The sequence below is a fragment of the Rhopalosiphum padi genome, chromosome 4, assembly GCF_020882245.1.
Source record: "Rhopalosiphum padi isolate XX-2018 chromosome 4, ASM2088224v1, whole genome shotgun sequence".
NCBI classification, from domain to species: domain Eukaryota; kingdom Metazoa; phylum Arthropoda; class Insecta; order Hemiptera; family Aphididae; genus Rhopalosiphum; species Rhopalosiphum padi.
In genome coordinates, this window is record NC_083600.1 from 19,518,132 (window position 1) to 19,544,709 (window position 26,578).

General features: G+C 28.4%; 1 protein-coding gene across 3 annotated transcripts in view; it reads right to left on the reverse strand.

Annotated features, from left to right (window-relative positions):
- Positions 1–26,578, reverse strand: part of LOC132929464 (uncharacterized) — a 70,653-nt gene that overhangs the window by 8,577 nt on the left and 35,498 nt on the right. For all 3 annotated transcript variants that reach the window (XM_060994830.1, XM_060994828.1, XM_060994829.1), the window contains one exon: positions 13,078–13,224. In XM_060994830.1, coding sequence (XP_060850813.1) covers positions 13,078–13,224 — 147 coding nt within the window. The remainder of the gene's footprint in view (positions 1–13,077; positions 13,225–26,578) is intronic.

The window sequence follows — 26,578 nt, forward strand, 5'->3', positions numbered from 1 at the left end:
CGTTCGAGGTGAACCTTTTGCGATCCGTTTTAATAACAACTGTATAAGGATTAGATCATTTGTTGAATAATACTTGAATGTATACGAGTCACAGTTTATATCTTATGCAGAATAATTACGTCATTTTTATTAAATTATTTATTGACTTTTGAATCGTGCATACCAGTAGCATTTCAGCTGAATAATCATTGGTGGAAAATAATACCCTTTTTTACGTTGGCACTTAAATTTTAAATTAAATTTATACTGCGTGAAACCATCGGAAAACCGTTCATTTTTATATTCAATTTTCAATAGTTTTATGACTATATGTATAATTAAATTTATAACAGAAGTTAAAATTGTTATGGTATTATAATATGAGGTCACCACGTGCGTTCATACGAATTGCACAACACGATATTGCTTATCGTATGACGGGGACTTAATATTATTGGTATCATTAGTTTTATTATTTTATTCCATTTTAACATAACACGTTTATGAAAAAAAATCTATTTTTAATTTTTCAAATTGTTCAGTTAAATTATTATTACAATGTAAATTTTTATTACTGTAGTTCATATGTTATAACCGACAAACGAGTGTGTGCTAATCGTTGATTAAATTAGTTCGTAAATTGCATATTATCGATTTAATAATAATCAGGTTTGCACCAATATAATATATCCGAAACTGTACGAATAACGGATATTATGGAAGTTTGACATAATATGAATTTTTTATCGCCGTCCCTCGGAAACACTTAACATTTTATATTTAGAAGATTTTTTAAAATCGTTATTCATAGGCGGCCTCGGGTCAAAAGTTCAGGCGTCGCCGATGATGACCGCGTGCGTATTGCCGACAACTCAAATAATGCTGTACAACAGACGCTGAACTGATTACACTGACCAAAGGCTTCAGTACTTTTCTGCCACCATACACAAAATTTCACGATATTGGTGAAGTTCCTGTGGTTTTAGCCGTATCGACGTAATTGTTCGGTGCGCAGTTTTCCCAGTCGGTCAATTCCAAAACGCATTCCATCTCTGTGTGAATTATTGCGAACGAACCGCCCACAGCTCGTTCGAGACTTCGGTCTTCCAGCGCTAACAATTTATAACGTCTTCTTTAATTTTTTTCTCTCGAGATAATTAGTTGCCCGAACAGCGAGTTACAAATGTCTATAATATAATATATATAGACTATTAGGTACTATAAGCTGCTGTCTGCTGCTCGTAGCCGGTGGTGAGATAGATCAAACGCGCGAGACCATCAACGATTATTATTATAATATATATATATTTGAGTAAGTATAATAGCTAGTTTATAGTAATATTGAGAGAAATTCTAGCACGTCCGAATGAACACCGGGCCGGGGAATTGTCTTGAACCGTTGACGTTTAATTCGGGTCTAATGCGGGGAGGCGCGATCGATGGATAAATGTGCCACGTCTACCGGTCTTCCGACGACGACGACGACTTCCAAGCGCGTAACGTACCGTAAAAGGCGATTATTTTATCATTCTAGTCATTTTACCGGTAAATTAACGAGTTTTTAACAATATTTTCAATTGCATTATTTAAAGTCAACAATACAAAAGAAACGTAACATTTGAAAAAAAATTATGTTTTGTAATCTTTTAAATGGCAATGTGTATTTTTAATTTCATATTTTGAAACAGAATTATGAAAATTGTTAAGTTTAAAAATCAAAATTTGAAGCATTAAAAATTACTTATACAGGTATGTTTAAGGTATTGCAGAGTATTATAGTTACTGTAGTAGTGGGCCAACATTTTGTGGCGCAGATCTGTGCCACTGTACTAGTAACACCTGTATTTAATTTAATTTATTGATAATTATAATTAAATTAAAAAATTAGTTGTTTCAACATTCAATTATCATAAATCGAAATATCCGTACACTCTGTGTTAATGAATATGAAAACGTATGTTGTCATTAGAAAAATTGTACAACGATAAAAAAATAATGATTCCTATATATTTTTCTAAAAGTGTTGTTTAGTTATGACTTATATGTAGTTTAAATAATGTAAAAAAAAATATTTTCTAAAACGCATACCATTTACCGAAAAAATGGTTGTATAGTGATAAATAATCATTCCATTTACATCTAAGACAGTCAAACATGTAAGTCGTGTTTTTTATGTAAAGCGAACGCACACGACGTGCATACATAATGTGATACAAATGTGCACCTACTTACCTATACATTTAGGACAAGCTCACGGAGTGTCCGTTAGTTTCGTTGATCGATGTGGTATATAATATTATAATAATAATATGATTTATGCGTACGAGCAGACGTAATAATAACGTCGATATTTACAGTATCACATCGTTATACTGACACGGTGTAAAATATTGTAACGCGAAAACGACATAGATATACGATTTGAAGGGCTTGTCGTAAAACCCACACAATTTAAATTTTTCAAAATCGCACATTTTTACGGAATAATTTTTTTTTATATGAGTGGGTGCAATAACCAGATTATTCCGTAATATATATTTATAAAAAATTAACTTATGGTTCTTTAAGTACGGACATCTATGATTTTCGACTTTTGCCACAAATAATAGCCGTATTCCCAACATAATAGGTAAATATACCTAAGTAGTATGCACACTTTTCTCAACTTGGTTTATGTCAAACATGGTTTTGTTTTATGTAAAATAATATAATATATGTTTTCATGAAAACAAAAAAATTATGAAATCGTGAGAAAATGTGCATAGAATTCAGACGAACCAAAAATGACTACTATATATACATTTCCAGTATTTTTCATAGAATTCAAAATTTTGTAAATGAGTTAGTATAATCTTCCCCCCCCCCAAAAAAAAAATTCCAACCATAAAAGTATTCCAGTTGTACCAGCCTGGAAAGTTTCAAAACGTGGACTTGTCTGGGCTTTTTTGTAAGCTCTTTAAAAAAATAACATCTATATATGTGATCGGCTAAATGATAATACGTTCAATTTACTTATTTTGTAACAGTATTGCATCACACACACACACACACATATATAACGGTTTTGGATTTCGATAAAACATATGTGACGAGGGAGCTATAATAAATAGTTTTACGGCGACATGTGCGTCGTTTGAATTCACGGACGTTAATAAAATCATGAACCGTTTTATCCTCTGTTTTACGTAGATTGAAAATTCAACAAGGTCCGAGAGCGGTGAAAAAAACCAAACGAGAACACTGCGTAGGAAATCGGCGAGCGTACTACCCGTTTCGGTCAATATCACGACCACTATATTATTGTTATTTCGGGAAACCGATAGCTCCGTCCGGAATAATTGTTTATAGCTGAATTCAATGATTTATTATCGTGGCCCTCAGACGTCGAAAACGACGACAACAAAAAACACGCGTCCCGACGGTATACGTCGCGCAACAGAGTACCTCGGCCGCGTATTTCGCTTTTTCCAATTTCCTATAAATCTGAAACAAATCGTTTGAGAGTGGTGTTTTATTTTTTTTTTATTAAACGGGCATCTTTTTTTATGTACTATTTTGTTGTTGTGTGTGCGGTTGACAAAAAGTACGATTTCGGAATAATATACATATATTGCGCATAGGTACATTAACGATTTGAACACCGATCTGTGTGTGCAGCAAACGAAACGACGGGGGAAAAAAAAAATTGACGAGACGCAGTTTGCGTATTATACGGAGACGACACAATATCCAAAAAGTCAATTTCCAAAAAGCCACTCCGGGGGGCCGTACGAGCTTTGCGTTTGATCACGCCGACATGACAGCGTGCAGTTTTCAAACAAATCGCTTATAAGTTTATAAATATTCAGTCCGGCTATAACGCTCAATGTGCACGCACGTAGTTGCTTATGAGTTCCGTTATCGCGTTTGCCGTCCGATAATATGGCAGACAAAGTCCACGACACCGGTGGCGGTCCACTCCAAACGTCTATGCCTAACAAACGTAATCTTTCTAATTCGTCAATTTCTCCAAAAGTTGCCGATAAAAAACCAAAAATATTCGTTACACCTAATCGGTTTGCTGCTCTGTACTCCGAGGATTCTAGTGACACCGTATTTATCACATCCACCAACAGTGCATCAGCTTGTAACGAAAAACCGGGTCCTGCAAATCAAAGTATCGAGCAGCCAACGCTCGATGTACAAGACGTCACGCCACGGGCTCCACCGTTTTACATCTCCAACATCTCAAATTTCTCCGCTTTCACAAATGTACTAACAAAGATAACTGGTCCTAACGCATTTACCTGTAAGTCCACTAAATCATACCTAATCGTTTATCCCAGGGGTGTATATAACTACAATACTATTTTGACTCATCTCAAGGATACTGATTCTAGTTTCCATACCTTTCAAGCTCACGTTAATCGCTCATTCAGAGTCGCAATACGAAATCTCCACCATTCCACACTGTGTTCGGAAATTTCTCTGGCTTTGTCGGAGGAAGGACATTCGGTGAAACAAGTCATTAATGTCAAAAATAAAAATAAATGCGGTCTCCCATTATTTTTTGTTGATTTAAATCGTCAGAATAACAACAATGATATCTTTAATATTACTTCGCTACTTAATACCAAAGTTATAATCGAGAAACCTCATTTGTCCCGTCGTGGTCCACCACAGTGCCACAATTGTCAAGCCTATGGCCATACCGATAACTACTGTCAACATGAATCTAGATGCGTCAAATGCGGTGGAGACCATCGCTCCGAGGACTGTATCAAGGATCGAGCTAGTCCAGCCAAATGCGCGCTCTGTTCTGAGGTTCACACGGCCAACTACAAAGGATGCCGTGTTTATCAATCCGTTATCAAAAAACGCACTAAAGTGCTCACAAGAGTCTTGCCAGTCTCAGATAAGCCCCCGTCCATTCACACCCGACGCAAAGGAGTACCTAGGACTTATGCAGAAGCAACTGTGGGCAATTCAAATAATTTAAACTCTGAACCTATTTCCAATATTATATCCCAATTTATTACGCAACTTAATTCCCTCTTTACTCCATTGATTTCTCTTTTATCCTCTCTATTAAACACATTACTTTCTAAGAATACCTTATCTCCTTAATTGCAAACTTCGCGAAATCATAAATATCTAAACTGTTGTTATTAAATATTCTGTGATTATGTTACTTAATCTTAATTGGATACGAAATCATTTTCTACCGTCTATCATTATTTGTATTAATCAGATTTATTATTATCATGTTTAATATTATCAATTTAATTGTATACTGTAATTGTCGAACTATAATAGCTGTAGCTGAAAGTTCTAAATAAAAAAAAAAAAAAAAAAAAAAAAAAAAGTTTATAAATAACATTGTTTTATTTTTATTTACTTTCGCAAAACGACCCCTGTAATCAGTTTAAGATAAAATATATTATATAATAATATGTTATCTTCGACAGAAACAAACGAAAAAAAAAATGATACCGTCGAGCTATCGTGTTTCGTGTTTGACGGTGCAATTTATTATACGATCTGATCTATCTTTGTCATATTACGAAGAGTGGTTGCTTTAAGTTTTCGTGGTTTTTGTTTTACGAAAACGCGCATGCAATACAATCATATTATTTGTTATCGTTTTACTAAAATTAAATTAACAAATTCAATATTGTGTTATTGCGGGCGAGCGTATAATATACATTTCACTATAGTTACAATATAATAATATCGTTTATATACAGACAATTCGAGCGTGCGAATCGTCTAAGGGTATTTAGTATTTATTAAAACGCGGATGGCTCGTTTAAATAATACCTTTATGGACATTTTAAATAGCTTTTATGCGTGCGAATGTCGTGTATAAATCTAAAAAATACAGATCCTTTATTTTTCGATATATTTTACGTTTGCGGTACACTGTAGACTTTGTTTGTAATACGATATTGTATATGGTCATCATACGTCAACAGATGTTATGCGATTTCAATCGAGTTTGATAAATATACACAATATTTATATGTTATCGGAGTGGTCATATTATATTATTACGGTATTAATATTGTTTATCGTGAGTGCTGATGGCGCGCTAACGTGCAGTAATGTTGTTTATATTTATTCATGTAAAATCGTATTCTAGCTCAGTCCGTGATTTATCATCAAGTTTTGTAAGTACTGTGGCTTTAAACCGAACTAATTACATTTTCCCAAAAATTAGACGTCATTAGTTTCAACAGTTTGGGATGTGCGTTCGAATGATTAGCCGTTGAGTGTTCGGAAAGAGTTCCTTGTTTCGCATTTGGATCTCGAGGTCGTCTACCCGAAAACGTGACCTCTGGAGCGAGATTGCGTGTGTCTTACCCCTTTGCGGCGGCATAACCTTTGTCGCGGGTGTACACTACAGTATAGGCACCATTGATCCAACTAGAACCCCACCGGTAACTTTTTATTGTAATTTTTTTTGTACGAAACACATAATAATACGTACAAAAGAGTCATTATATTATATGTATAATACTTACTATGCGTACGAAGAGCATTCGTTTTTTCTGTCTTTCATGTAACATATTATTATTGTTATTTTTATTTTACATTGTGTATGTTACATAAATATATTTTCGCCTGTAGTAGAAAATGTCTATATAATTGTTTTAATACTCGAGTTTATTATATTTAATAATATATAATATATATATTTTATGTAGAGAAAGAGCGGGTTCTGTTGAATGTTATAAATACGCGAGTGTCATATTATTATATGACAACACATGTACATGATTAAATGCTAGGATTTGATTTAAAATTTAAAGTACACAAATATGATATTATCCGATATATTATATTATTATATCGTATAATAATTATTTTAAAAACACTATTACAAACATAACATATTGTGAATTACGTCTTTGAAAAGCAATGTTGACTTAATAAATTATTACTGTATGATAGGTAGATGGAGAATATAATAATATTCTGTAGGAACCGGAGTCCAGTAATGTATAATAATAATATAATGATATATGTAGGTGCAAAATAAGAGATTATGATATAGAAACGAATATATTATTCAAATTTAATTACTTTTCAGTGGATGCACATAGCTTTATAAAAGATATAAAATATGTATATTTTATCAGTGTTCGTGGAAATATTTTATCGAGATAAAATATTTCCTATAACCAAAATGGTAAATTTTCTAAAATAAATAATAAAAAATGTGTAACATTTACGCATGTTAAATATACTATACAAACCAAAGTCTTTCTTTTGACATAATAAATCAAAATATAATAATACACAGTTATTATGCTTATAGATTGTCATGTTTTAAAAGAGGAAGTCACACACCTATTTGTTATGCTTACACCTGTCAAATCGTGGCAAATTTACATTCTATAAGATTAATACTATGAACCTTGCAAGTTCATAATACAGTTAATTGACATATGCGTTTTATAATTTATTATTATTTATTATTTATTTTTTGTCATACGGCTTAAAGTGTCTGAACTTTAGTTCTGTGTCTTTTGTCATGGAAAACGTTTATATTTAAACTGAATAATATTACGCAGTGATATGATATTATGATGGTTTTAACTATATTTTATAACTCATAGTAAATATTAGTCGTGGATCGAATTAATTACTCTAGCGATAACTCAGGGATTCTGAAATGAATTTCACTACGTAACCAGTTTTTTTTTCACAGTAAAATTGTATTTATTTCGACATCAATAGTGCATCATCTTAATCTTTTGAAATCGATAAATGTAATGAATACGTTATAATATTAATGAACATATTTTATTAATTTTAAATTACAGGTGTAAATATTATTTTTACAAACCTTAATCACCAAGAAGGTAACAGCAGTCTTTTACACAATGCTGCCTAGTTCTAAACAGATACAAATGGTATAATACATAAATCGTCCTCTTAACGGTTTCATGACATTTTACTTTAACAATGAAATTATGATAACCTGCAGATAAACCGAATTAATTTATTATAAATATAGGTTTTTCAACGTTAATTATTTAAAGAAATATTTATATTTGTTTAATACTAGCACTGTCCCCGTAACCCACACGGACTTTTTGTTCTTTGCTTAATAGATGTTTATTCATTTAAAGTGTAATTATGAATTACTTTATGTCAAAAATATATATTTTAAAAACTATTTGGGAATATTTGTAATTTTGAAGTAAGTGCTTCGATCCCATTTAAAAATACTAATCCAAAACGTATTTAAACGATACAATACGCTATTTCAAGAATAATAATCTTTGTTCACATAAGAAAAATTACAAAAGTATAATAAACAATATTCACTGAATATTTTTCATGTAAGTTATCATTATTTTACGTAATTACATATAATTTACCAGGTCGGTAGAATACTCTTAAAAAAATACAAAAGCTGATTCATACATAGTCAACATGAATTTTTTGAATTAGAATGAGAAAAAATTTATTTAGTTTTAATTTTTTTATAATTATTTTATTTTCTTATCGTGAGATCAATTTCTGTATTAGTATTCTTACTCTATTCTGTATAGTAAAATAACTTATCTTTATAGTGATACGGAGTTTTACACAATTACATTTTGATCCATTTTTAACAGACAGAAATATGTAAATAAAGTTTATTTATTCTCATTTTGAAGAAAAAAAATAGTTTATAAATATAATTGAAAAAGTTTTAAACTAAATAAATACGTCATTTTGAACAATAGAATCATGTATTATTATTATGATATTATATAGCACGAGAAATTGTGTTTGTTTCAGTCGAATAATCAAATGATAGGAAACTTGGAAGCTAGTTAATAACCAGGAATAAAAAGTAATTATATATTTATGTATACTTAGATAGTGTTTTTGTAAAATTATGTTCATAAAAAAATCGAGTTGCATACATAAAAAAAAAATATTTTCTTATGAAATAAATATATAATATCATATAATATGTTGATATACAACAACAACCTTTTATTCCAAATATTTGTTTTGTTCAAACTATAATATATTTTAAGTAAAATAACAACCAATACTTTATTTATTGACTCGATTGGAAATATAACTATTCTTAAAATGGAATAATTAATCTATGCTATGATATAAATAAATATATTGCAGACCTCTTTATAAGTATAGATGTGTGTATTCATTAATTTAATTTTTCATTTTTAAATGTCCTATACGATTTTCTCCATGTGTTTTTTCTCCTTTAAAATATTAGGTAGGGAATTAAGATAAAATTACTTGCATTTTTCTCACAAAATTAAGCATTTTAGAATTTATTATTTAAATCCTCTTTTGCTCCGCACAAAAATAGTTTCAAACTATGTATCTTTAATTTTAAGCAAATTATGCTTTGCTATCTGACAAATATAATTAAAAATTATTACATAATATTTTTAATTAAAAACTCTTGATACAAAATGATATAATTGTACTGATGTTTTTGATGTTGCGTATTAGACTTGAGTCGTACCTCAACTGTTGTATTTAACAGTCAAATTGACTTTTGTCGGTGTGGTTTCAGAAGGTACGAAGTATCTATGTATAATATCGTCCTAAACGCAAATGCAGATATCCACTTTTGAAAATTATACCATAATATGTAACGTAGATACATAATATAATATAAATATAAGTGCATGCCACGGGGAAACCGCAAAAACGTCACGCGATCGGTGTCGATCAGATAAATACGAAATTACCCACAAGTCTGAAATAATTATCGTGGTGGAGATTTAGACATAGGCAAGACGGTGTTGGGTAGAAATTGGTCGAAGGGTTTTTGGCAGGAGTTCCGGAAGTCTAAAATGTGATTTCAAAAATTACGCAATGTTCGTATTTGGCACGGTGCACACGATTTTCACGTGGACTCGCATTATTGGACATGTTGCAATAGATTGATATTATTATTTTTTTTTTTAAACAGTAATTATGTATATAAAAAAAAATGTTTGACGTGTTGGGCATCAATGTTCGCATCAACGATTTCGTCATTGAAAAAAAATGATTTTTTTAATTTATGTATTTTTTTAAGCTTCCTGTTATTGAAGAATGTTTCAAGTTTTCACTATAGTTAAGACATTTATTGGTTTTAACCTTTTTTAGTTTTCATCGAAAGGGTGTTCAAATAGATTTCAAACGATGATTGACAAACGGAGTTCTTAAAAGCTTTTTAAATCTTGACCTCAATTCGAATCGTTTCTGTAAATTACTTTTTAGAAGGGAGACATTTGCGAATCATCTTACTGCAAATAAAAAATTATTTTTAAAACTTTTAGCTTTGTTTTTCATAAACGAGAATTTAGTATTACTTATTACTGGCGTGTAATATATTTTTAATTTTAATCAATTGATTAGATTTAATCTAGAATCGTATTGATGTATTTGTAATATTTTTAAAATACTTATATATAAATATTATAAAATATGCAATAAATGTTCATCGATAGATAACAATATAAGTAAAATTCAATAATTGTTCAGTAAGTATTGAACATAATATAATGGTATACATTTGTACAATTTTAGCTTACTTAATAAACCGAAACGTCGCATACCATTACTACTGTAAATGAATAAATAAAACTTCTTGCGTACTTATTAGATTTTCGATAAATGATCTGAGAATTTTTTTTATGTTTTGTATTGGTAAAAGTTTTTTTTATTTGATGCATAGAAGCTTCTTAATTTATTAAAATATAAAGGAAAAATGCAGTATCAACGATGTAAATGATCTTGAAATATAATGTATAATATATGAACGTTGAGTCAACTTGCACTTTACAAATGTTTTGCGTAGGACGTTATTAGTATTTTACAGTTCAAAATAAAAAGGTATCGTCGAATTTTTTGATAAAAAAAAAAAAACCAAAGAACTATTAATATATATGTGTAATATGTATATTATAAATTACCAGTGGTTTCGGGTCGTTATTCTCAATTCGCACAAGGCATATAACAAACAGCTACACAGGCCGTCAGTCACAGTATTGGATCGTTAATGTTATTTATAAGTACGAGTAATAAAAACTTAAACCATTTGAGTTGTAATCGAAACGTTACGATTTGACGGTGAACATAAAAAAGGTGTTAGTGGTATACGTAGTAATGTTTCAACCGTGATTTGCTCGTTGGAATGGAAAACACTATAATATGTGTACCACTGCTAATATTGTACACGAGGACATATGTAAAACATGAGAAACTAGAGAGAGCATTTTTGCATCTACTAAGTAGTCACTTACACTTTTAGTAACAGAGTCAGGTTTTTTTAGATTTTTAAAAGAGAAGATAATTTAAGTGTAATTTATTTATATTCAAATATATACATACACGTAGTTTTTTTTTGACAATAAATTACTTGGTATGGATTTACGTTTCCGAAAATAAATATAAAAATATAATATATATATTCGAATCACGTCCTGTCCCAGGTCTGTATAATAAACAGACACATTAAATACGAAAAATATCCGGCTGTTACGTGTGCAATGATTTTTCAAAAACTTTACCGGCTGTTAATTTTTTTGAAACGCAAGGGGAAACCATTTCCAAGGATTAGGTAGGTACATAATATAAAACATTTTATACGTTTATATATAAATATTATCTTATAATTTATACCATAAATATTATTTTATTTTTAATTTTAATGTAATATAAAGAAATAACGTTTTTTAATATATTTTTAATTATAATTTTTAATACATTTTTTTTTATAAGAAATGTCTTTGAAAATATTACTGTAAAGAAAATTAATTGAAAACAAATCTAATTTGCGTATAGTTAATACAATTTAAAATGTTTCCAACATGAATATTTTTTATATCCTATTTCTACTTATGATATTATTGCATCATCCATGCTGTTGTAAACACGAAAATAGAAAATTAATTTTTACTATTGAATAACGGAACTAACACAAAAATTGTCTTTGTTCATATTTACCATAAAGAGGGCTGATTATTTTATTCTTAAGAGATAAAATGTATTGCTACATATATAAATGAAAAACTTAAATAAGTAAAATGTTCTACAGAAAATGTATAAGTAAATGGGACGAAAATTATTGATAGAGTTTGAAAAATTAGAAGATTAGGTTAGGTTAGACTTTAATCTTAAATGGGAAAATTGGATGGAATATAAATATAAAATATCGAAATGTAATTCTAAAGCCTCTCAGATAATCTTAAAGTTCAATAATAAACTATTATTACAAATGAACGTTTGCGATTTAAACATAAAAATATTAATTAATGTTTCTTATATTATTGTATTAATGGTTCACGATTTAAAAGTGAAACCTATTTCATAGACAATTATGAACACTTTTAAAGTAGAACTAAATCCAAAGAGTTCAAAAATATGGTTTTTGAGTAAACTTAAAAATTAAAAAAATTAGTTTTTGGTCGACTTTATTATTGAAGAAAAAATGGAAGCATACTGGCCGAATTACTTTGCTAGTATATAAAAATGATAATAATCAAATATATACCTTAAATCTATGAATAAGCTGTGTAAATAATATAAATAAAATAGTTTATATTTCTGTCGGAATCACACCATTTTTAAATTTGGAAAAAAATATAAACTATAATGATAATTTTGTATAAAGTCAATTTGTATTTTTTTTTATTGAGGTTTCGATTCAAAAACCAAAAAAAAAAATAAATAAATAAATAAAATAACAATGTTTCTTCTTTACAAATGTCTGGTTTTATAATATTACGAAACGTTGAGTTTTCGTTTCTTTTTCAGGAAGGTTTTTTATAAGTTTTTTACAGTCAATATGAACAGTAAAATTCTTATTGACAGAACTCTGTGCATTGGCACTTGGAAGGAGTTTATTATAGTGTTGCACCAGTAATAATTTGATGAAGTTACTGGAAAGGGGGAAAAAAACTTGATTTATTTTTTTTTTGTATACCTCTCCCCCCATATACACCGCCTTACTTGTGTATAATGGGTTCTAGCACGCATGTCTACGTAAACGATTATAAAATGTATAATAATACGCAAGTGTAATATTGCAATTAAGCTGAAAAAAACAACGAAAATCAATATAAATGCATAGCTTCTATATATACGTACTGTGTCCGCATTTGTCGATGTGGTTGGTGGCCTCAAATTCGGGTTGACACAGACACTTTTTGTTGCTCCGGTCAATTCTACATATTGACCCGTTGAAATGACAATCGTCGTTGGATTCGCATTTGTCACCAAATTTTCTCTCTGTGACTGAAATAACATGTAAAACAGATCGCCGTTATTATTAAATACTTAACGGTGTATAGTGTTTGTGCGCAGCTGTGCATTAAATGTTATTATAGTTAAACTATTTGACAGACGTAAAAAATCCGCTCGACCACTACGATTTGCATACTGCAATTATTACAATCGTATGTACGTTATATTACTGTGTATATTGACAACCACGAGAATTCAATGAGACGTAAGACTGATATTGTGATGTTTTGTTATGAAAACAATAAAATACTTTACGACAATAGTTTATACTTCGATTGTTATTTCGTATATAAATCGCGATAAAAACGTAAAAGGTAATCACATTCGTAGGTAGGTATATTTATGTTTTATGCGTTCACGAAAAAAAGAAAATGGTATCACGCTATATTGTAATTATATAAAATACTTAACGTAAATCAACAATATTATGTACCTTGAAAATAGATAGTAATAATACTTATAAGTTATAATGATAAAAATCGGATGAGTTCATGATTATAGCTAAACGATAAGACAGTGTGATTGTGTATACTTATAAGTTTTATTTTAGTTACTATATACACCAGTAGTGTATATGCGTTTGATATTCGATGTGTTGAATACATTTCATCACATTTTAATTTTTGATAATATTTAGTTAATACTTTTTGAGTTATTAATAGACATTTGGAATTTATATTTTTTTTATTTATTTATAACGCAAATTTTTTTGAAAGTTTTATGTAAGGTTCCTAATAAGCTGTTAATTTACCATTATTTTTATAAGTATTTAAATTTAAAATTTCGACGATATTTATTAAATCTTGAATATGTAAAACTATCTAGTCTTTGAAATATCTAAAATTTGAAAATTTAATAATTTAATAAAAGGTTCAGTATTAGTTATTTATACTATATTAAAAAAATATATCCACTAGATACTCATATTAAATTTTTTATTAAAGTTTAAAATTTAACTCGTACATCACGGTGATTTTTTTTGGCACTAACTTTATAGCAGAGCGGTATTTCAAACGGATGGTTGCTTACTTTTTATTTTATTGAAGTTTTGTATGAACAAAAATATATGATATGTTTATAAAAATAGTTATACTTTACACATTATAATGACAATGTAGTAAATAGAAATCACTTAAGTTATATTTAATAAAATATTTTATAACTGTTCGAATTATTCTCAATGTATTAAGTCGACCATCAAGGTTATCCATTATATTTTGGCACCGTGAGAATATTCTATGACACCGAGTCCTACTCTGTATAGATATGTAGTCTGATTGTTATTGATTGAATATAATGCAATCCACTTGTTTGTTTCATAAAATAACTTTTGACAAAACTTCGATAAATGTATTTCACGTTACGATACACAACAAAATACTTAAAAAAAATAAATACATTATCGTGTGTTTTCCAATAACTACTTTGGTCTTTAAATAAAATACATAATATAGAATTATATTTAGTACTATATTAAAAGGTATAAAGTTTTCAAAACTGTTTATATGTGATTATTATCAGAGCAAATTACGTCTTACCGAGTTAAGGAAATCAGATTAACTGTAAAACTCCATTTACATAATCCATGATAGGTTTATTTCACAACACTGAAATGTCAAAAAGTCAAGAGATTTACTCTAGCCGAAGAATTACATTTAAGCTATGTATAGTATTGGTTTTTGTTCAAATTGAGTGATTTACTTAGAAAAATATACAATTTATTTTAAAAGGATGAGTAATACGATTTTACTATTCCAGTAACGTGAAAAAATGTTTTCATTAGTACAACGCAGAATGGTACATTCAATCATTTTTACGAGTTTAAGCTTATGCTTTATGTTTTGTATTTAAATGAACGTAATTTTGGCTTAAACATGGAATTGTTAGTTTTAACATTTTAAATAAATTTAAAATAAAAAAAGATAAAAATATAGACATCGTTATATTTTGAAAATAATTTATTTTAACAAAATCTAAACTTTTAAAGTACTTATACTTAAGTAGGTTACCAACCAATAAAACTACTCGTATATATATATATATATATTTTACTAATAATATTTAATATTTTTGATTATGGTAAGAATTACACGGATAAGCTATCAACCTTGAAATCAGAAATATTAATAAACATTGAATGCGGATGATAATAAATTATTATTATAAAGATAAATTCTTGAATAGTTGACAATGTTGTTCTGCGCAGTACTGTAACACTTTTGTCTATGCATTGCGCCGTGTTACAAATTTGTAATATTATTATATGGATTGTGAAATACTGGTTATAGACAGTGATCAAATGTCACGGACTTGTGCGAATTCATAAATTGGTTCTAATTGGTTCATTTACAAATGATTCATACATTCACAGCATAGCTTTTTAATTTAACAGTTGATTATTATTATAAATATCATAAATAAATGAAAGTTATTAAAAAAAAAATCATTTGTTTTACAAATGTATCAATAAAATTTAAAATTTCATGAACTATTAATGACGTACTCAACCTTAATTGAATTTTATATTTTAAAGTATCAAAATCAAACCAAAAGTTTTATGAATAGTAATTATCAATTTATTTTGAGTATTTTCAACACACGTAACTTGGTGTTTTCTTCGCTGCGCCAAAAAACGTTGTATATATATATATATTATAATAATATGTTTTTAGTTGTAGCGCAAAATCGTTAGGAAAATAATCGATACAAATATTGATATAATATAAATTATTGTTTGGTCGCCGTGGCAACTGTAGCTATTAGAATAGAAAATGTTGATCCAGCTCAACATATATAGATGTTAAATTGTTGCTAGTCTTTGATATCACTAGACTGGAACTTCCTGGAAATAACGAAAGTCGGGGAAAATGTCTCCATACCATTATTTCCCAAACTTTTTTTACTCAACTACCGTTTCGTTCTTTAAAAATCTTACTCACTCCGCTCCCTCTTTAATTTTTTAATATGACCTTTTTATGGTTTGCACGACAACGTTATTTTAGTTTCAGTGGTTACTAAACATATTTTGCCCACGAAAAATACACGGATTTGTAAGTATGCAATGAAAAATTAATTTCTTGTATGATATGTGTTATATTAATGTACACAAATTATAAATAAAATCGATATCATATCGTAACGAGACGAATGCGCCTGATGTCTCTCCGGAACTCACTATTTCGTTAACCGATTTCGCGTTACGCGATAAGCCATATATTTTCAAATCTTAAAATACTTTTCTGCGCTGTATATTTGTTGCATTACAACCGCGAACCAAATACATAATATACATACACTCGTATTATGATTCAATATTTTTCTTCGCAGCGGAGAAAATATCAAATATACTTTTTTTTTTACATATATATATATCTGATTTCGACATAATATCGTCGGATCTCCGCCGTCTAGTCATTCATAGATATTGTATTTGTCTGTAGGCCGCATCGTGATGTTATGTTATGACAAAACGAGATCGAAACACGTGGCTTTTACGGGTTCCGCGTCGTCGTAGTATTTCGCCCCTCGGGACTATAACTGCGCGCGCCGACCCTTTGACTGAACGCAAAACACAACAACCCTGCGGAACGAGAAATAGAAGACCAGAATAAAAAATAGAACGGAAATAAAACATCGAAGGGCCGTTCGTCACTGCTTCAGAGAGTAGTATAACGAGACGCGGGAAAGATGTATGCAAATTAAAACTACTATGGGGCATGCATATATATGTATACATATGAATATATATTTATAAAGCTATAAACACACGTCATCCTTTCGCGCGTTCATCCTTTTGTTCCTTTACGGAATATTAAAAAAACGCCACCACACGCACACTAATGCCAACTAGTACTTTTGCGTAGCGCTATTTGTTGTTGTTGTTGTTGTTTTGTTGTTGTTATGTTATTTTGAACACAAGACGCTCATTTTTCTTGCCAATTTTCGTGTTTTATTTTTATTTTTTTTGTTGTCTCGTTTTGTAATAACGTAATCGATAGTACTGTATTATGCCGGTTGTAAACTATTTGTCATTGTATACCAATCATATTTTGTATAGACGATCATAACAGTATTTTACATTAATATTTTTATCAATACATTTATTTAAAATAAATTATTATAAAAACGAGTATCAGATAATAAATGATTAAGACGGAGTAAGTGGTGCCCTTTAAAAACTTGAAAATTATCATAATCTTCAGACAACGTAGTGGGTCCAAAAAAGTATTACACAACTCTAGATTATTATCCTTATTAAGCAATAACTTGCTTTCATCAATGTTTTATTTATAATTCCGTTGATTACTTATATTCTTTGATCAGTTTATAAAATCATTGCTTACTAAATAATATTATTCGTTCTTAATATTTACACGTCATCTTTAAACTAATTTTTTATAGTAATCATGTAATATTATATATTTTATTTTCGTTGTAGTCTTTTCACTTCAATATTTACCATGTATAAGTTCTATTAATATTATACTTAATCTTCATTGTGTTAACGGTTAATTGTCATGATATAACAACGTCGCATTGAAATCTCGATAAATAAAAAAATATATATACGCACGACGGTTATATTATAATTTACGTTTTGGTGGCATTTCGGCGTGCTAATCATTTTCTGCGTGCATTTTTATTTAATTGATACGGAGCACCACCATGAATATAAAACGTGGAAAATAAATACCTCACTTCAAATAGGTACCTATGTCATATATATATATATATATATGTGTAGAATATATATATACTGAAGTTTGAAATATAATATATGTATATAAACATATTGTATAGTAATATAATATATCATGCCGGAAAACTTATGATATATATCGTAATGATTATACAAACATTGATTTACAACAACCAGAAAACATTTTCAAGTGTGTATATAGATCACAGAGTCATTAAAATTGTACGTTAATAATAATAATTAAATACACTGCGGTTATTACGTTGTTATGGAATATAATTCTCGTCGTCTTTATAACGTACAAGTGTACAACTGAACGATGCTGTGTTTTTATGTCATATATATTATTTTATTGTACGCGTATCACGTTGACGGTTCAATGTTATTAAAACGAACACGTTTTTAAGTTAACTGTTTTATTTTTTTACACGATACGTATATGCGGTGTACATATTTTTTCTCGAGGATATTTACATTTAATTCACTGTACTGCAGGAGGAATTATCCTTAAAAATATATTTATTTTTGTTTAATATTTTTTACTTATAAAAGAAATAAAAATACACGATGTTCGCATTTAAATCAGTATAATAATATTATAATATAATATATTATACTGCGGCTTGAAAGAGTTCATTTTCGTTTTCTTGTTAGTTGGCACGAATCTTTCAGTATAAATACTGTCTGGCGCCAAGTTCTACTTTAGTAACAGCGTTTCACACTTAAGCGTACGTACAAACAAAAATTATCATTAGGGAAACTGTCGAATCACATCGTACGAGTGTATACGCGTTTATATTATACTTTCTGTTATAAATTCTTGTAGCTCAGTGTCCTGCTATAACGCAATTAAAATAATAATGTAACATTTAATTCGAGATCGGGTCAGCGTGTGATTATAACTGCTGTCGATATTATGAACCTGCTACTATTTAAACGACAACAATAATATTTAAAGACCTTAAACCATGTTTTACTTTAATACTCTAGTCGTCGAATCCAAAAACCACACATTTAAGATAAATACAGGATAAATCCGTAAACTTTAAGTACATGTATGGTTAAAACCAAACAATTTTTAAGGTTATCGTATCCAAAAACCAAACATTTTTTAATTATGTAAAATGTACATTTTTTAAATGTAAATTATATTATTTATTATTTATATTTAAAGAAAAATAAATAAAAAAAATTACCAAAAGATAATTACTGGTCATAATAATTATATTAAAATTCTATATTGTTTTACATGTGACAACAATGATTTCATCTTATTTATAAATATAAGTATTTTTTATAATTTTGAACAGTATGAATATCAAAATTAAAAAAAAAATGACATAAAAATGAGCTATCAAGCTTGTATTTGAACTTAGTTAAATTTTTTGACGTTCTGAAAACACCTGGTCTGTAGATTAATAATACAGTGAAGCATTTTTTTTATATGACGAGCCGATAAAGTATGTGGTTTTTCTCTACCTACTTTTTTGGAGTCCAAATCATGGATGCGACCGTTTTGTTGTATTATATACACGACACGAAAATGTTATTTATGATAAGATTATAACTATTGATTTTTCAAAATATTATGTTTATGGCAAATGTGCACGATGAGGTCACTCATTGCAGTCGTTGTATAAATTTCGAACTTTTATACGTCAAACTGTGCGCATAATAAAATACTCGGTCATCAAAAATACACCGCGTACGAGTATTGCAGTTGAACGTAAATAAAGTTCACCTACAAAGATTTTAATTTTTACTGAACTTTATTTTGAAGCTATTAATTATATAACTACTGTCTATATTTTTTTTATATAATTATTGCGTTTTACCTTAATATTATTACCATCGACCTAACACAAACGCGAGTTAGTCGTTCTTTTACACCTGTCAAAATAACTACAAGCACATCAGTCATCTTGTTACACACACTGCATACATACATATTGTTAGAAACTTTGGTTTTTACACGCAATATTTACATAAACAGCATAAACAGTCAACTAAAATCGTTATTTTTTCAATGATTGTTTTTTTTTTTTTTTTAATAGCGTAGTTGTGTTGTATATGTATATAATATATGTTATGTATAATATTTATATAAACAAAACGCAAAAACTTGATGAGAAGTATAATAATTTATGTTTTTACCTGACATTTTTGTTATAAAACTTTGAAAAAACTTTTTATACGAACAAATGATAACTAATATGTTGTAAAAATGAACTTTGGACATACTATTTTGTTTTTTTCGATCACAATACTACGGATAATGTTGTTCTTATTCATCCGAAATCCTAACACAACAAGAATTAAATGATATGATATAATCGCTGTCAAACGGTATCATTGCAATAAGCCAACTTAGATTCACTATTGTACTTATTATATAAACATAATCAATCATCCATCGTGTACTGTATATACTGCAATTATTACAATTGCAATTTGACGATAACGAATCGGAATGAAATTACTGTCCGACACCCGCTTATAGTTAATAAAATGTACATCGTTTTATTGTCAACTCAATTTATTTTTATGAAATCGAAATACCCTATAATTAGCTTCAAATAATTGAGACTTATAAATATATCAAATCTATAATTTAAAATTCAATAATTTAATAATCACCTATACATTATTTTAGATAGATAACACGAGGATTAAGATGATGTTAAAATAAATTAAATTTGACTATCACAAAAAACTATTTAGTGAAACTAGTCATGTCCAACGGTTAAAATCGAATTAATTTTCGATGATTAGTTTTGTTTAGCCGTACCTATTGTTATATTGATTATAGATACATTTTGAATTATTATTATTAAAATGCATTCACCCACATGATTGGTATTGAAAATAATAGTACATTTATTAAAAATTGTATTGAAGTTGTCATACTTTATAACGAAATAAACTCTTATAAACTTTAATAATTGACTTGTTTTTGTTACACATTTCTAAAATACAATACAATACCCTAGAATTGTATTAATCGCTTTTTTTGGCATTGTACCTACCGTTCTAATAACACGCATAAACATTTACACGGGACTCTAAGACGCCACCGTAATAGGTAATATAATCCTTTGGCACGATAGTGAACGCTACAAGAATAATATTATTGGACCATTAACGCATACCCTTGTAGCCGCAGTGACGTCTAAAATGTGCGACAAATAAATTATTAGATTTTTTGAAAAAGTTTTTTACCATCAAAATGGCTCGTTTTATTTACATCTGAGTTTCACGAAGTATGATCACCGTGTTATTTATTTATTTTTTTGCAAATTGTATTATTTCTAAGAGATACATATTTCATAACAATAATTTTGTGAATTCAGTCGTTTACTTATTCAAAAAGGTAAGCAAGACGATACTCAAATGCAGTATAGTTCCAATGTGTTATTATGAGTACGCGGACAACTGCGGAGACCTTTGTACATAAGAAATGATCACGTGATAAAAGTTTTGTCTAAAGATTCATCCATTATGAATTGTTAGAGTTTCGCTCCTTTAATATTTCTTCATTAAAATGCGCAGTTGTAACTGATTTTAGAACGTGACGAATGCCGTGTGGAATTTAGAATTTTACGCAGTCTGATAATTAACTGCAAAGGTTACAGGAATCGAGGGCCTTTTAGCTGCACGTTTATGCGGTTATTTCTACGTTATTGTTTGTCGGGTAAATATACAGGGTTGTTTCGGATGTTTTGTTTAAATATTGAGAATTATTTCACCGCAGAGAGTGAAATCGAAAACGTATCTTCTGTTATTAGAACGCTCAATTTTTAAGGGCTTTTAACGATAGCCGTAAGCGTATTGCAAAAAGCCTCTTAGGAAAATTTTTAAAATAAAAAATTAAGGATTTATCATTTAAACAGTTTAAGTGTCCATATTAGTTTTATATTTATAAATTTATTCGATTATTCGTAAAACGTGTAGGACAACAACTCAGAAATTCCAAGTATATTTTTATATATTTATATAATATACTATATACGCTTATCGGTTATTATTATATACACACAATAATATATATAAATATACATTATGCACCTCACGAGTAATGTCAAAAATTTCTAAAATATAATGACTTCTTATTTTATTAAAATTTTGAAGATATTACCATATTGTGCTTAAATTATAAGAAACACATTCAATAAAAAAGATTTAAGATATTGGTGTAAAAATAATAATTACAATTAAATTTAAGCATATACTTTTTTGATATAGAATTAATTTCAATTTCCTGAATTTGATAAAAAATACTTAATAAAAAGCTGCATTATGGTATGATATAATATTATTTTTTTTTTTACAGAGATAAATATTGTCAACATTTTTTTTTTCAAATTTCTTGCCAACGAGTTCCATATACGAGTTTTTATGAACTATTATTATTTAAGCTTTGAATCACTTTATACTTCTTTACTTAATGCACAGTTGGAATGAGCTTCGGGGTCATATATTTCGTACATAGTAGCTGCCCGTGGTTAGGAGTTAAATTTGTAAAAGAAAAAAAACCAGAAAATTTTATAAAAATTATAATAATCTTAAATAGGTAAAAAAAAAATTATGAAAATCTCGACTAGGCACGGTTTTTAAATAATACCTACTAAATACATAGATACCGATGGACTTTAACAGATAGTCCATTATTATTACTCAATATAATATCTGTTATCTAATATCGATTACATATAATTATTTAAAGAGTTGCAAATTAATACGATACACAATCGTGAATAATGTGAACATCTTAATAAATAATTACATAGCCCTTTATTTAGTTTAAGAAACGATAAATCAACACTAGTTTACTTTACTTTACTTATCAGTAGGGTATACGTAACATAAATATATTCTTGGTGCAATATAATTTAAATAACCGCACGCATTTCTGATTGTTAGGTACTGATTAATAGTAGTTTGTTTCAAAAACAAAATCACACGATTTTTTGTGATAAATTTATTATGCAAATTATGCAAAAGTGAATATTTTAGTCATCGGAGTATCTACAAATGCATTGGAAAATATTTATACTCTCCAAATTGAACTATCTAAGGAATAATACGCATATACAGTGAGTGACTATATAATATAATTATAAACTTATAATATAATATTATTATGATTTTTGAGAAAACCATATCATTTTTTTTAATTTCCTTAAAACGAAACGCTTAGTGATAATAAACTGAAATTAAATACACAACCTTATTATGTCAACAATTTAGAAAAAAGTTCACTATGTGTGTTTGAGATAATGGTAATTTAAAAAATATATGCACATATTATTCATTTAACATCGCGTGATACTCCAACACGAACACCATTTTTAATGAAGTCAATGTTCATTTGGCTGTTGATTAATATTATTCTTACTTATTAAAAACTACATAACTAGTTTATAAAATAAAACTACCTTCAAACATATTGTAAATTATAATACACTATTGCATAGAATACATAAATTTTGAATTTTGTTTTTAATATTTCATATTATAATTGTTAAATAATTTTGTGAAAAAAACGCATAAAAAATAATAAAAATAACAAACTATATTTTCTTTGATTTGTATAAAAACTTTAGAAAAAGTATTTTTTTTTAAAAATATCTTCTTATTTTGAGTTTTTCACAATATATTTTAATCAATTTATTCATCCAATTATTCCATATTAGTGTTTATATTTATTTCTATACTGGATATTATGTAAATTTGAATTCCCCAATTTTCGAGTAATAGAGATAATAATTTTCTACTCTAAAATCAAATTACGTTTTGTCTATGGTTATTGGTTTACGATATAAATTGCAGATAACCTAACCTATGTATATATAGTTATAACCAAAACTAAATTAACGTAAATGGTTCACCAAAATGTCTCTGTGAAACATAATATTTAATACAATATCTATATAGTAGTGCCAATTTGTTTTTAATTTAATAGTACATATTCTTAGATATTTCATAGTATGAGAATTATTGAAAAAAAAATTATTTTAAAGAGCATTGCAGTGGATTGAGAAAATTAATGGCATCTATAAGGAAAACGTTTTATTTAAAAAAAAAAAAAAATCGTTTCTTATAACTCATTGGGTAGGTGGTGGGTAGTATTTCTTTTATCGCGTCGACCCGTAGCGGAGACACGTATAAGGTATAAACCGATATCTTCGTGACGACAACACGTTTTATCGTTTTTAAAACAATTTAGAAAAAAATTCCGTGCTCACGTCGCAGACTCTACTCGGAAATGTATTGATGTATTATTAAGCAGCGTATGAGTATAATAAAATATTATTTCCATTGGCGGGTGTTTGGTCATATTTTAGGTAAGGAGCTTAAATTGTTTTTAAATAAAAATTACATGGTATTCGACAAACAATGCAGCAAACTAATTGTCAAAGACATGCCTGCCCGACAACGGTCCTCTTGTTTTGTCCTCTATTACCTGTCGAGAGGTAGGTAAACATGTAAATTAAAGTGCATAATAATCTAACAAATATTTCTTTAATAGAGCAAACAACGAGTTAAAAAATCCCAACACATATCAAATATTTTTATAAAATTATATTTACTTTAAAATGATAGTTTTTTTAAAATAATGAAAAATCGTTTCATTATACGTTATATACGGTTATATGAAACAATAATATTCGCGAAACGTCGTGGAATTGTTGGGAAATATTTATTCGATGGTTTGCGGATTTGTTGAGCTGGGCAAACCGTGGTTAATCTAACTCTCACAATCTCCGCCAAATGACATGTATATATATATATATATCTATATTGTAATCGTACGCCAAAGATAAAAGATCACTGAAAATCTGTGTCTTAATATAAACAGTCGTACCACGTTTCGAGTATAATCCTTTAACCCGTCGCACAAAATAATTTTCACCCGGTCTTACAGACCAAACCTTAAGAATACATCGGTTCTGGTTTAAGATTCGTTTACATAAAAATAATGTTTATAGGCTCTGGTTCTGATTTCGGTATTCAAACTGAAACAATTATTTCAGTATGGTTTAGGTTCGAATAGGCTCCCGGTTTCGAATATTGTTTTGTTTCGGTATGTACACGAACCATTTTATGTATATTATTCAACATAAATAATGTACATTCAAATAATTTTGATCAGATGTCAGCATGGAATAATCGATTACATTATTTCATTTTAATTTGAACATTTTAAATAATAAATTTACAATAGTTGAATAGTGTATTCTATAATCTATGGTACAATAAATTCGAGCGAATAAATCGAGAAAAATTATTGTGTCAACATAGGTATTAAAATATCAAAACACATATATATGTGAAATCGAAATTTTTCATTAATATAATATAGGAACCGAAAAAAGCCGATTTTAATTTAATAAATTGAAGTTTTAGGTTTCAATTCTATTATACAATATATAATTTACTAACCATCAATACTAATACCGATTCTTTTGATTTTAACTTCTGTTTCATGATATGTAGTGATGATTCAATAACACGAATTAGGTCTATTCAATTATTACCATTTTCGGACGGTCGTTCCTGTTTTTATCGCGTTCTTTTTTAGTGCGCTTTCTCTTGGATTGAATATTAAATTCGCCATCAATAATATATGAAAAAACCCATACTGGATTCCTTAGCGTACAGTTACTAATGCATGTGACCGTTAGGATAGAGTGTGTCTCTGAACCATTCGTGTATAATATATAAACATATCATATGCCATTTGTACACGAGTTGATTCGTTTAACGTAAGACACTCAATATTTCAAAAAATATTAACATTTACTTCTTTTACATAATTTATTTTGAGTCGTTACAAGACAATATTTTTGGGGAAAATTATATTTTTACTATTATTTTTTATCGTTAATCATTTACTAAGAAATTTCCCTTTTGAAGGCCAATATAAATTTCTAATTTCATATTCTGATGCAGCTTATTTATTCTGAATGTTTGGTTACAATAGTTATAAGTTTATAACCAATACATTATTACTTGTCTAAAATTTGATTTTTATAGACTGAATGTACTTCGAGTAGCATTCTGCTTCGGAATATGAAATGAAAAATGTATATTGACATTCAAAAGAGTAAATTCTTAATAAATTATAAGTTATAAGTATTTAAAGTTTATACGGTAGAGGAAATGGCACTACTACATTTTTGGGGTACCACTGTACCACTTTATATCGCTCATCTAAACTTTTTATACTCGTAACTTTTTTTTTTTCGTACCACACAGAATTTGTCGTACTGTGCATAATTTTTGTCCTTATAGTTGTATAGTATTCAATGAGCCACTATTTAAAGTGAAGTTATCATAATTATCTAAGTATCGAAACAATATTACCGTTCAACCGTCCGAGGAACGTCGACGTGAACGTCGGTTTCCATAGAGTTAGTAAACTAATACATTTAATAAAAATTATTTATTTGATTAATTAGAAAATAAATTAGAAATAATTATTAGTTAAAATATATTTATATTAAGTATCCACTTTTCACAACTTTTTTTAATAAGTTAAAATTTGCATAGTATAATTTTTATATTTAATAAAATTAATTAATTTTTTATACAAATATTTGAGATGTAACAGGATTTTTTGAAACTTTTTTTTAGTGAATCCGA